This window comes from Dendrobium catenatum, unplaced genomic scaffold, assembly GCF_001605985.2.
Source record: "Dendrobium catenatum unplaced genomic scaffold, ASM160598v2 fragScaff_scaffold_1446, whole genome shotgun sequence".
Lineage (NCBI taxonomy): Eukaryota > Viridiplantae > Streptophyta > Magnoliopsida > Asparagales > Orchidaceae > Dendrobium > Dendrobium catenatum.
Window position 1 is genome coordinate 2,683,946 of NW_021319908.1, and position 13,860 is coordinate 2,697,805.

Here is a 13,860-nt window from a genome sequence, read left to right on the forward strand (position 1 = left end):
ATCTTTTTTCGAAGAAAATGTTTTTGAAAAAATTTAAGTTAAAAAAATTGAAAGTAAAAGGAAAAAATAGCATAAATTATATGCCAAAAAAATCTTACAAAATTTGAGATGCATTCTTGGGATGTTGTAAATCATATGCCAAAAAATGTTTTGAATTTTTCTCATCTCTTTATTTCTTGGAACTCTTTAAGGCTGTCTTTAGGCTTATAAGGCTTTCTTTGGTATAGCTTTTTCATTGCGTTTTAAAATAATATTTTAGTACAAAATTTTTTTGAACTTAAATTTTTTATATGAAAAAATTGCTTTTTAGAAATCAATGAAAAAACTGTCTCAAATAAAGACTAGTTTTGAGAGTACTAAGTAATAAATTCAATTTTGTCCATAATCGATATCAAGACCACACAAATTTTATAAGATTGATGAGAGAGAGAGGGAGAGAGAATAGTATTTAGATTTTCTATTTGTCTTAGAACAGAGTAACTTTAGCAAAGTTTCCCTGATTCTAGTAAAGGTAGTAAGGAGATGACCTTTTGCAATTTCATGTCTCTAAGCGTTTGCGAGTACATTGCCTTTGGCGAACTTAGTGAGTTCTGAGTTCTTCATCTTTGATAAGTTTTTCCTATTGAGCTATAGTGAACCCAGCTAGCTTGTCTCCCACTAAACCCATAGATCCTATATGGGTGTTGTTGCGTTCTAGAAAATTCGCAGCGATATAGAGTGATAGAGTTACTAGTTTTAACTTTGTACGAAGATCCAGCGCACAAATAGATAATAGAGTATGGTTATAGCGTTTATAAGATACACTATAATTTTTATGTGGAAACCGCTGATGAAGGAAAAATCATAGGGTCTGGCCCATTTTGAATGGATTCACTAGTGTTTGCAGTCGATTACAAATGAGGCCCTTCCTTGGGGGAAGGCATTAGCTTGATGTATCAAATATATATCATATAAAGTGCATTACATAACGGAAATTGGAAGAATCAATATTGACGTGTTCGTTTGGGCGGCAGGGTCATAGTTGGCGAGCGATGTAGGTCAGAAGGACCGTAGTCGAATAACGGTGGTCGGAAACGGTGGTCGGAAAGACGATGGTCGGCGGGCGACGGTGGTCGAAAGGATCGTAGTCGAACAACGATGGTTGGAAAGATCATAGTCGGCGGACGATAGTGAACGAAGGGATTATAGTAAGCAGTCGACAGAGAACAGAAGGACCATAGTTGGCGATCATGGTTGGAAGGACCGTAGTCGGAGGATGACGAAGATAAAAAAGATAGTATTTAAGCAATAGTCGGGAAAAACTCCAGCGATGGTTGACTAGCAGGCATAAGTCCAGCGATGGTTGACGAACAGGCGGAGACCAGCGGTGGTCATTGGCAAGTCAACTTCCAACTTCTTCCCTACTCTTCCTTATTTTCTTCTCCCTCTCATGAGAAGAGTGGGGGGCTTTTTATAGTTTTTTTAGAGTTGAATGGCTTATAAAAGTCAAAATAGGAGTGGCTTGAATGGACGATCAATATTGATCCCATTGATTGTGGACAGTTTATTAGTCATTTGAATGCCTTAATGATATCAGAATGCAGTGATCTTGGGCTAATTGGATTCTTCTCGTCGAGCCGCTCGATTTGACTATAAGCATGCCACATTTATAGTTTGTTTGGAATTCCAAATTAAGCTTTGAACAGTTCAAATATGCTTTGGATCCTTGATTTAAGATCATTTGTGCTCAAATCTAGCTAGTTTTGGTATCGTTGGTTTTTCTTTCAAGATATTCATTTCAACTAAAGTTTGATGAAATCAAAGTTCGAATGGTCCAAAATTTAATTTCAGAAGTTTTCAACTCATTTTTGTCTCAAGATTCGTGCTTTTTCAGGATAATTTTTTTTATGATATATCAGGTGTATATTGAGTTCTCTTACTCTTATGCATCTTTATGATATAAAATATTCTTTTTCCTATGTCTACAATTTGACTTGAATCAATTATTAATTTATCATATTAAATGTTTTTTTTTTTTTGTTTTTTTGTTTTTTTTTTTTTGGGGGGGGAGGGGTTTTTTGGGTGGTGGGGGGACTAACGCATCACATACATATCTGAAACTCAAAATCTCTTAATTGATAGTCAAAGCCCTCAATCAACAGTCACAAATCAAAATGAATTGCGTGCTTTAGAAGGAAGTAATAAATAAGAACCCTCCCCCTTTCTAATTGTCATTTAATATGCACTTCCTCAACGTTTATCTAAGAACAATGATTAAGCCAAGTTCTTTAGCCAGAAAGTATTTATGAAGTTCCTAAGTTTATAGAGAATGGTTGAAGTGCGAGAAAAATGCTACATATTTGAATAAAAGAAAAAAAAAACTAGTAATAGACATATCGAACTAGAAAATGAAGGGAAATTTTAAATGTCAAAAATCTCCGAGAATCAACTAGTATATCGAGTTCCTCATGCTTCAACTCTTCTTGGCCTATTGGTTGAGAGCTTAGACTTCCAACTAAGAGGTTCAGGGTTCGAGTCTATGTGAATGCGTAGTGTGTGTGAGTTTGCCTTAAATGACCTAAATGTCCCAAAAAAAAAAAATTCCTCATGCTTCACTGTGTAAAAATGTCCAATTTCTTAAGTTAACATCAAGCTGCCTAAGTTGTGAGTGCTATTATTCATTCTAATAAGAATAAACATTCCGCTCCCTGAGTATTTTTAATGCTTTCAATAAGAGTAAGGGTCGAGTTTTTACGAGCACTTTTAGGATTCGTTTGGAACGGCTTTCTTATTACTTCTTGATGAGACTTTTTAGTATATAAATTTTAATTTTTTTTACTAAAAAACCGCATCAAGAAGCATTAAGAAAGTCATCCCAAACGAACCCTTAATGATTCAAAAAGCTTGTGTGAATCCTTTCGGATCACCATTTTACTCTATAACTCGCAAAGGGTGAAGTTAATCAAAAAGTCAACTAACTCAAGTTTTGATAGGAGGAAATCTAGAACTCACTTAGTTTTAAAGCTCATTTAAGCAGCTTTTCTCAATGGTTTGTTTTGGTTAATACAATCTTCAATGAGTGATTCATAGTGACTATCTCAATAGCATGTCTAAACTCTAAAAATTATTACATGCGATGTCCAGACGCATACGGAGACCAATCTGGACGCGATATGTCACCTAATGCACAGTACATTGAATGACGTGGCACATCCGAATTGACCTCTGAATACGTTCGGACTCCGCACAAAATAATTTCTCACCTAAAACTATGATTAGTATCGTTGGGCAATCACGAGATGGGCCCATGCCACCTTATCTATTATGAAATAAAAACAAATCGAGCTAGTAGCATCCTAAAGAAGCCCTTAGCAGTATTATTAAGAAAACAATGGAGAGATCAAAAAACTTGCATCAAAAGACAAACCAATAAATCAAAGCATGTTTAGGGGAAAAAACTGTTAATGGGTGATTGATAGTAACTATCTGAATAGTGTGCTTAGAATTTAAAAATTATTATGTGCCATATTCAAACGCGTCCGAAAACAAAGCCAGACGCGCTATGTCACCTAATGCATAGTACATTGCATGACGTGCTGCATCCGGATTGGCCTCTGGATGCATTTGGACTCCGCATAATAATCTCTCGCCATGAACTATGATTAATATCGTTGGGCAATCACGAGATGGGCCCATGCCACCTTATCTATTATGAAATAAAAACAAATCGAGCTAGTAGCATCCTAAAGAAGCACTTAGCAGTAGAATTAAGAAAACAATGGAGAGATCAAAAAGGTTGCATCAGATGATAAACCAAAAAACCAAAGCATTTAGGGGAAAAAAACTGTTATTCCCATAAAACGATAGTACAGTGGATGAAGAAACTGTTATTCCACTGCCTACAGGCAATCACAGGTGGTTGAAGAAGCACAACCATACAGGAAGGACTATGCTGTATTGAGAAAATACAGAATCCATAGCCCATAGCTAAAACTTCACAACACAATGTTCCACAACATAGCTGACCAATTCCTCTACAGGAAGAGAACTTACATGGGCATTGAAAGATGTAGATGACACGGAAATATCTCTAAGAATGCCCGATGTGAACAGACTTCTTCAAGGGCTGTTGCAAATTGCCACTTCCTCCAGCAATTTCTGCAAACCATGAATTATATGCCTCCATATAGTGTGAGAAGAGATCATGCAAAGCTGTTGAAGACAGTTGAGAGGTTATTGCTTGTATATATCATAAAAGGAAAACATAAATTTGAGAAGAAACAAAAAATAACATGACAGATGGACTAGAATATTTAAAAAATGGTATTTTCTTAATTTCTAAATAGTCGTCAAGTTTATCATAACAAGTAGCCCGATTAAGGTCCAAAAGAATAATCAAAGATTTATGGGTTTTTATGCTTGAAAAGCAAAAAAAAAAAACAGATCATCAATATAAGACAAAAATGGCCAAAATTAGCACAAAATTGCAATAGCCAGAGACTAATTACATTTAACTCATTAGAATTCCTTAGATTAATTTGCTATGAAGAGAATTAGTTTTAAAATGTAGCTCAATAAGTTAAGCATCAATTTTTGCTGACTTTATTGATCAATGGAATATGAAGTTTTAGCTAGAGAGCTTAGACAAAAGAACAAGGGTTAATGAAATTTACCAACAATTAAGGAATAAAAGATGTTTAAATGGAATATGAAGCAAGGCTTAAATGTTTTTGTGTAATGAGAGTTAAAAAATTCAGTTATGGGTGAACAAACCTTGGCTATGATAGGCGGGGCGCATAGAAGAGGCAAAACTCTCAAAATCTGGATCATTTTCAAATTTTTGCTCGATAACTTCTTCCTTTGGTGTCTTCGGAGGATTAAATGGACCAAACACGAAGGACTTGGAGCCCTGCAATTGCCTCTGTACTGCTTTGTTGCATTCCTTAAGGTCATGGCTTAGCACTTGAGTTTTGTTGGACTTGTTATCAACTGAAGATAATAATTTTGCTCTCTTAACTTCCACATTTGTTAGCTCTGTCCCAAACATTCTTTTGCCAGATTTCTGTGCAACAGGAGGTAAAGCAATTGTAACACCATTCTCACACTTCCCTTTAGTTCCCAACCACCGAAATGCTGGTTTCCTGGTGTCAGATTGATGTGTCTGCAAAAAGATAAAAATGGCTAATATGTTATATGATCTTTCATTCCTTCAAACGCAATAGTAAAAATATACCTTTTCAATGAGATTTAAGGAAGATAGAACATTTGCAATGTCATAGAGACGCCTAACTTTTGCTGCATTTGCATCTTAAAAATAGAAATTAGATCGTTTTATTCCTCGTGAAAAAAAGAATATTTCAAAAAGGTAACAAAATAGCAACCAAGTATGAAAGAGTAAAGAAGGTTTATTACTTCTCAAATAAGCTGGGTTCTGGCCATCCCCAAGCAGCAGCTTTGCAGCATCATCAAGTGAAACCATGTCAGCCTGTTCAATAAGGAAATCATAACAAATTAAGCAGTCTAAATTTTATTTGGCAGCCGGAAGAAAAATATAAAATAGTTAGAAATATATTCAAAAAATGGCATAACAAATATGTTAAACCAATCCAAGAGGGACCGTTCCAACCAGTTCACGAGGGACCAGCCAGATTTTACACCAAGTGGAAGCTTGGTCTGTCCCAAGCCCTGTGCCACCATTAGGATAGGGTCCACGACATAAGAAAGAAAGAGGAGGGGGCGTTTGGGAGGGAAATTTGAACTGAAGGATTGTTTGGGTATTTTGCTTTGGCTTGTATTCCTTTAATAAATTGTATACCCTTGGGTTATGGTTATGTTATATTTTGGCTGAAGCCTGAATATAGTTTGTTCTTAAGTTGTGAGAGCTATAGTTGGCGGCTAGGGATTTGGGAGAACAGGATCTTCCCCTCCAATTGAAGATCCATTGTATCATGTTATTTTTCTTTCATATTTCCTACAATAAAAAGATTGGTGGTGTGTTCTTCTTCCTAATTTCTATTGCGGTTTGCTGATTTGGTTGAAAGTTCTTCTACTTCCTATCAAATTGTTATCAAAGCTTTTTTTTTTTTTTTGGAACCTATGACAGCAAAAAAGATGGAGACGTTGGAAGACAAGATGCAACAACGCAAGGCTGATATGAAGGAAAGGTTTTCTGGAATGAAAGGGAGGTTCACCACCATTAAAGGAAGATTTTCATCCATGGAGAACTGCTTTGAAAACATGGAAGACATGATTAAAAGGTTGATCGAGATACAATCAAAGCGATAAATTTACTTTGGATTATTTTGTCAAAATTGCTCTCTTTAATTTCTTAAAGTAACTCCATCGCATGTTCGTTTCACATCAATGATGACAAAGTGGAAAGTGTTTTCCCTTAATTACCACCTCGGAGGATTCAAATGGGAGAAGCATCAAGGTATCCCGAAGAAAGGGCAGCAATAAGAGGGGAGTTTGAACCCTTTTGGAGACTAGCCAAGCAGAAGTAAAGATGGACTAGATGAAACAATAGTTGTGTAACAATTCAAATTTTTTAAAATAATTGAAAATGAAAAAAAAAAATTGATTTTTTGTTTGAACTGGAGAGCTTTGGAGTTAGAACTATTCCTAAGCGCGTTATTTTTTTAGTACTTGTAAACAATTATAATTATTTTTTTCAATGTAGGAGGAGAGAGAAAGAAAATTTAGATTTTTAGTCTCTGAATCACTCTACCACTTTAAAAAAATCTGTTTTGACCGAAGTAGGTGGTTTTAACACTCTCTTTATTTTAAAATACTTAAATTTTGACCACCAACTTTTCCTCAAAAATGATTTTACTAAATTTTTTCAACTTTATTAAACTTTTATCGCATAACTTTTTTATATTATCGTACTAATTATCATGAATATTTTAACTATAACATTTATGAATTTTATTGGGTAAAATATAAATTATTTAATTTTATAGGGTTTATACTATATAAAAATTGAGTTTTATCTATGTATATTGTTAATGCAACAATTGTAAATGAAAATGTATACATGATTGAGTAATAGTTGATTATTATTACTTTTTTAGTAATATGTATAAAAGACAAGTAAAGATTAGTTGACTCGTTGGTTGAAGATTGAATGATTTATACAAGATGATAGGCCGACGGTGATGTGAAACAGTGATGGTGAACAAGAATTGTGTTAAGGAATTTAATTAAAAATATAAACTTCACTTTGTCAAATATAAGATAATGATTCTTCAAGTTAGATTTCAGAACAATCCGTGAGAAGATTAGGTAATAGAAATCCCTCGCTCGCACTCATGACAATAGTTCTTTAGCGGAAGAATGTTGCAAGAAAACTTAGGAATGCCACTAGAAGACATGCCATGCCGAGGATGCTAGTCACCGGGGAAGGACTCGGAGTTGGAGGAACTGGGGGGTGTCCGATGATCTTCTACTATCCAGTAGATCTTTGTTCGTCGATGACGTCCGCTAGATGGAAGAGAACACGATCGATGTATTCCCCAACAGTGTGATCGAATCCAAATCCAAGGTCAAAGAAAGGTGATTGGATGACGTCCATCTCACCTTGAGAATTGAACACAAATCCGTGATCAGTTTTCGGATCCGTCATACTTGATCATGGTTCATAGGGCTTGACCGGCGGTGAGCGGGTGTGGAGGAGGGGAAAGGGTTTTAGTAAATTTGAATTAAATATAGATTTTCCAAAGTTGGGGGAAGGATTAATTTCAATTTCAAATTTTATCCCAAAAGGCAATAGAGGGCCGGCAGTTTATGTGGGCATTAAGGGGAGAATTAAATGTGATTGAGCTTAAATTGGAGAGAGAAGGGGTCTAGTAAAGGGGGGCGGCCATGTAGGAGGGAGGAGGGGGATTTGTTTTAATTATGTGGGCCCTCAAAGGAATAAACAAAGATTAAAATAAAATTTGAATTTAATTTCAAATTTGATTTAATAAGAAAGTTTCCTAAATGGATTTCTAGCAAAAGGAAAGAGTTTAAATTCAATTAATTAATTGAATTATCAATAAGGAAACTTTCCTAAATGCTTAGGATTTAATTTAGGAAAGGAATCTAAGGCATTGAATTTGAATTTTAGAGTTTGGGAGCAAGGTGGCCGGCGGGTTGGCTTGGGGACGGTGGGGGAGTGGCTGGGTGGAGGCGGGCCGCCGGTTTGATGAAGTGGCCGGCGGCATGGGAAGTGGGGGAAGGCGACAAGCAGGGAATCAAAGGGAAGTGGGTGGGCCGTCGAGTGGGAAGGAGGATGAGGAGGTTGCCAAGGATCCAAATAAAATAGAAAAAAGAAACTTTGATTTTATTCAGATACTTTGATTGTATTAATATTGAACATGTGATAAATTGAGCATGTGATTCATACACCGATTTGATACAAATATAAAATAACTACATAATATGTGTACATCATTATAGGATTTTATTACATTGATATAATTCCACGATGTTTATAGATACTTTGATTTTACCTTTTTATACAATATCTTAACTGATTAATAGTACCCATACAATGACTGCTTTATTGATTTGACACCAATATTAGTTTATTGATTTCTCCATGGTATTGTTTTACTTGCTTTCATACCATCTTATTTTATTGTTTAAAGATTCTACTGCTGCTACATATGAGCTTTACTATTTCTGCACAGATTCATAATCTCTATTATGATTTGAATGCTGATATGGATATTGCTTGTTTGTCGTGCTTTTAGATCATGATATGTGATTAAATAATTTCAGGACAAGAAAGAGGTTTAAGAGTGTGAGAGTGATCAAAATTCCTCAGGTTTTATTTTTTTAGTTATTATTTTATACTCATGAAAGAAAGAATATATTATGATTATATGATTCTCGAGCATTATCTATGATTTATTTTATGGTCAATAAATATAAATATGTATTATTGTTTTAAATCATACAATTTATTTTGTTATTTATTACTGATAAATGATATTATATAGTTTTGATTATTATGTAATAAAAGATAAAAAAATTTCATGAAGAAGACTGAGGAATTTCTGTGGAATGGTTGAAAGGAAATTTCATGAAAGGGATTAGGAAGGACATACGAGCAAAGCTCAGGGTGCTAAAATCAAGAGGGCTAATAGAGATGATGGAGATTACCAAAAGGGCAGAGAAAAAATTTAAGAGGAGAAGGCCAACAAGAACAAAAGCATGGAGGTGCTACAGGAGTACCTCTATGACCCTAGCACTGAGAACCCAGATGGTGTCGTTTTAGAGGGAAACACCATAGGAGAAGGGCACTAAAGTTTGTCCTGGAGGCAACTTTAAGAGCCTCACAAAAGCAAAGGTGCAGGATAGGTGGGCAAAAGGATTATATTTTCGAAGTGATGAGAGGTATACATTGGGGCACAACTGTAAGGACATTGTCTATGATGAAGAGGAAGCTAAAGAGGGAGGTTGGAGTGAGACATCAATGGTGGAGGAAAAGCAACATTTACACCTGACAAATGTCTCTTTGAACTCAATGGTGAGATTCACTCTAAATCTCACCATAAAAGTGAAAGGAGAAATAACAATAAGGAGGAAATGGTGTTGATAGACAGTGGAACCACCAGAAACTTCATCTCCAACCAAGTCATCGACTAATTCAAGGTAAAATTGGTGTGCATGGTGCTATGCGGTTATGATGGGAAATAGGAAGACGAAGACATGTAGAGGAGTGTGTAAGGGAGTGGTTTTGGCCATACAAGGAGTCCAGGTGAGGGAGAACATTCTCCAATTGAAGTTAGACAGCACTTGCATTATCCTGAGAATGAAATGGTTGTATACCTTAAGGGATACCAAGGTCAATTAGGAAGTTCATAATGGAACTGCTGGTGGAAGAGCTGGTGGAAGAGAAAAGGGTGGTGGTCATGGGAGATGCAGGGCTCTCCAAAGCCATGATGTCTCTCAAAACCATGGTAAGGGCCATATAGGAGGTGTGATGCCCCAGAATCTAAATTAAAAGAATTATTCATTTATCCTTTAAATAATCAACAACCAGAGCTATCTAATATCATATATATGATCACTGAATCAATGCAAAAATACTAAAACCCACAAGCAGTAGTAGTAGAAACTGTAAATAATATGAAAGCCCATAAAGTAGTAAACCAGTACGAGAGTCAGATCTCTAAAGAAATCATCATATCCATAATATCAGTTGGTATAAAATCGTATAAAGCGCCAAATCAAAAAATCATTAATGGTTGTTGAAATCAAATCAATGTAGTAAAATCATATCGGAATATATGCATGCAATCCAGTTATTCTTTATCGCTTGCTCAGTGTATCACATGCATAAGATCAATACAGTGAAGCAATAGTATAAAGCAGTATAAGTATCAATATCAGTAACAGTAATAATTCGATGGCATAAGCAGTAGAGTAATGCAATAATATAAAATCCGTATAGTAAAAATAAATTCATACAAAATTAAGAAAGATGTCTCAAGAATATGCATTTCAGTAGTCACACTAAACAAGTAAGAAGTCATGACTATCACGATGTTTTTTCAGTGTTAGTAAATTGTTAACTCAATAAATAGAGTCGACACCCTTTGCCCGTCAGCACAGTAATAATCTCCTTATAACTCTCAATCAATGTATCACGTGAATTAGTAGAGGATAACACCAAACCACTGTATTTAAAGGAAATTTCGTAGGCCCACCATCCTATACAAGTCAATACATCTCCAACCAACGGGTCAACCAATCTTTACTTGTTTGTTTCACACACGCATATTATTATCATAAATTTATAACAGTAATAGCGACCAGCTATTACTCAAGCACATATACAAATCTATTTTCAATACATCTCACCAAATAATATATAATTGAGCTTAATTAAGAAAATTTCAAATGTCATAACGGAATACAACAAAGAATCATATTAGGCAAAAATGCACATTTTTAGAAAATTACCAAATTAGCATGGATTGTATAAAATGATATTTTAAGATTTTTATTGTACTATACTATAATTTTTAAAGGTCAAAATAAATTTCGGAGTAGATAAAGATCCCAGTATTTTTTTATAATTACCTGTTAAAAAATCTTAAATAAATATTCAAAACGCTCATAATCACGATCTTTATAACATACAAAAAGTTACGAGGTGAAAACTTTGTCAATACAAAGTTATGCACATTTTTCGTTACGACAATACAAATTTGAGCGAAAAATACCAAAAACACAATCTTTGAAATCAAAAATAGGATATGGATTCCTTACAACGAGATGAGCAAATATCTCAACTATGTCGACGGACGAAAATCATACCGTAACCTTCAAATCTCAATTCTTCTTTTCTATCTCCTTACAAAACACTCTTAATTCCCTTAACAGTTCTCTATTGGTCGAACTTAAAAAGAGAAAAGGATTTAATAAAGTTATCTTAAGTGCCTTTAGATATTTATAAAAAAATAATACTATAATAATAATATAATATTTAATTAAATCAATGTTTAGTATAAAATTCAAAGAAATCATTTTAGGACTCAGAAAATTAAAGAAAAATATTTATAAAACAAATCATAATATTTAAAAAATATCGATAGAATCGGTTTATAAAACGGACACCTGAAGGTCCCGAAATCCTCACTTGTATAGATAGGTATAAATTTATTAAGGATTTTCGCCGGTGTCCAAAAATTCCGAAAAAAATCGTGTAAGTAAAATAATTCGATTAAAATATTATGGCAAAGACAGATTGTAATTTGGAGTTATAATGACTACAAAAAAATGACAAAATCAAAATACGGGTTATTACAATCTACCCACCTTAACAAAATGTCATCCCCAACATTTCCCTTAAGGATTGAGGCATAAAATCAAATCCATATAATCAAACTCAAATCAAATCAAAACTTATCAAAAATCATGCAATAATGCAATTCATTCTAGCACATGTCATTCAATTATTTATACAAACTAATGCACCAACTACCTAACTCTCAATCAAGTCCTACAACCTAGTACCAATCAATTCTTCAAACAATTATGTTCTGATACCAATTGTGATGCCACAGAATCAAAATTGAAAAATTTATTCATATATCTTTTAAATAATTAACAACCAAAGCTATATAATATCATCTATAAGATCAATGAATCAATGCAGAAACAGTAAAACCCACAACCAACAGAAGTAGAATCTGTAAACAGTATAAAAGCCCATAAAGTAGTAAACCAGTACGAGTGTACGAGTGTCAGATATCTAAAGAAATCGTCGTATCCAAAATATAAGTCAGTATAAAATCATATAAAGCTATTGAGCTTGATTTTGTCAAATCCCTGGGTCTGGAGAGTTGACTTGGTCAAATTGACCAAGCCAGGTCTCAGTACATCTCCCAATCAATTTCTTAGGTCAAACTGAGTCTGTTGAGCCCAGACCTAGGCCCTGGGTCAACCTGCAATCCCAAATACCTTTTAATCGATTTCAAACCAATTCCATGGCTTCTTAGGCTCAAACCTCATAACCATTGGACCTAATTGACTAAGTTGACCAAGTTAACCAGTGACATGGTCAACCCAAGTCATAATAGGTCAAAATGACCTATTAAAGCCCATTTAAGGCTCGAATTGATTCCCCTTTGATTCTAAATTCAAACAACGACCAAAATATAGGGATTTCCCTCCTAATTAGCCATAGATTGAATCCCCACCGTCCTTTAAATAGCAAAATTTAGGTCTAATTGAGGGACTTTTTGCTCTTGCTCCTTCAAGCCCACTCAATATCTGAAATTTCGTGTGAGTCCTTGGAGAGTTCCCCCACCTTCCCCCACTCAAATCCCGATTATCCCAAGCCGCCAGCTACAGTTCTCCGGCGACCCGAAGGCTTGAAAGGCCATGGCTTCGATCCATCCGGTCGGGAGCTAATTTGATCGAGGAATCAAGAGGGAAAACGTACAAGGACAGTCTACAAGTTTAACCGTGTCGAGATCCTGAAGATCCAACAGTAAAATCACTTGAAAACCCTTAGAATAGCTCACATCACATAGGGTTAAATAGCTTTTTGAAAAGTGACTTTTAAGCCAAATCAAGGATACCCCATTATTTATGTTCATTCCTAGATCCTATGTATAAAATTTCATGAAAATCCTTTGGGTGGACCGAGAGAACGAACTTATTTTCATTTCTAGGGTTTCAAATCTCGTCAATTCAGCTACAGACGATCCGCGCCGTTGATCTTACGATCAACGATCTGGATCCCGCTTTCTCGTCTGTCCGCCCGACCACGCATGTCCTGCGTCGGATCGAGTCCCCGTGCGACTCAATCTGGGCCTTTGAATCGGCACAGCGAAGATCGGACCAATCCGCCGCCTCGCTGAAATGGCTAAGTGGTTGACAACCGCCACCGAAGCCCGCGTAGCCAATCAAGTCACGCAAAGTGACCGCCGCCGCCAGTTTAGATTTAAATAAATATTAATATTATTTTTAAACCTATTTTTAACTTCAAATTTTCATAAAAATTTATTTTTGATTCATTTTTCGCGCATAATATACCAAATTGTTCGGAATTGAATCATCTTCTATGTTGAACCGATACGGATACAGTGACACGGATACGACACGATACGGATACGGGACACGTCAATTCTTAAAATTCAGGATACGGGTACGACGCGGACACGACATCATAATTTATAAATCATACATAAAAATTAAGAAAGCAATCAAAGCATAATATTTGAAATTACAAAAAAAAAAATGACAACAACATCATTTGTAGCCTTGTAGCTTATAATATCAAAATATAAGTAAGCATTAAATGTCTAGTACAACAACAAAAGCATAAATATAAATTATCTAGTACATGAAGTTTCAAATATTCAATAGAAGGAATGATAT

General features: G+C 35.0%; 1 protein-coding gene across 3 annotated transcripts in view; it reads right to left on the reverse strand.

Moving 5' to 3' along the window:
- Positions 1 to 3,808: 3,808 nt before the first annotated feature.
- The window catches only part of LOC110111670 (E2F transcription factor-like E2FE), a 40,125-nt gene continuing 30,073 nt past the window's right edge, over positions 3,809 to 13,860 (reverse strand). For 2 of the 3 annotated variants that reach the window (XM_020843646.2, XM_020843645.2), the window contains exons 7-10: positions 5,392 to 5,464; positions 5,213 to 5,286; positions 4,753 to 5,140; positions 3,809 to 4,191 (exon numbers count right to left, since the gene is read on the reverse strand). In XM_020843646.2, coding sequence (XP_020699305.1) covers positions 4,070 to 4,191; positions 4,753 to 5,140; positions 5,213 to 5,286; positions 5,392 to 5,464 — 657 coding nt within the window. In that variant the 3' untranslated portion in view covers positions 3,809 to 4,069. The remainder of the gene's footprint in view (positions 4,192 to 4,752; positions 5,141 to 5,212; positions 5,287 to 5,391; positions 5,465 to 13,860) is intronic. The other variant, XM_020843647.2, reaches the window with a different exon arrangement.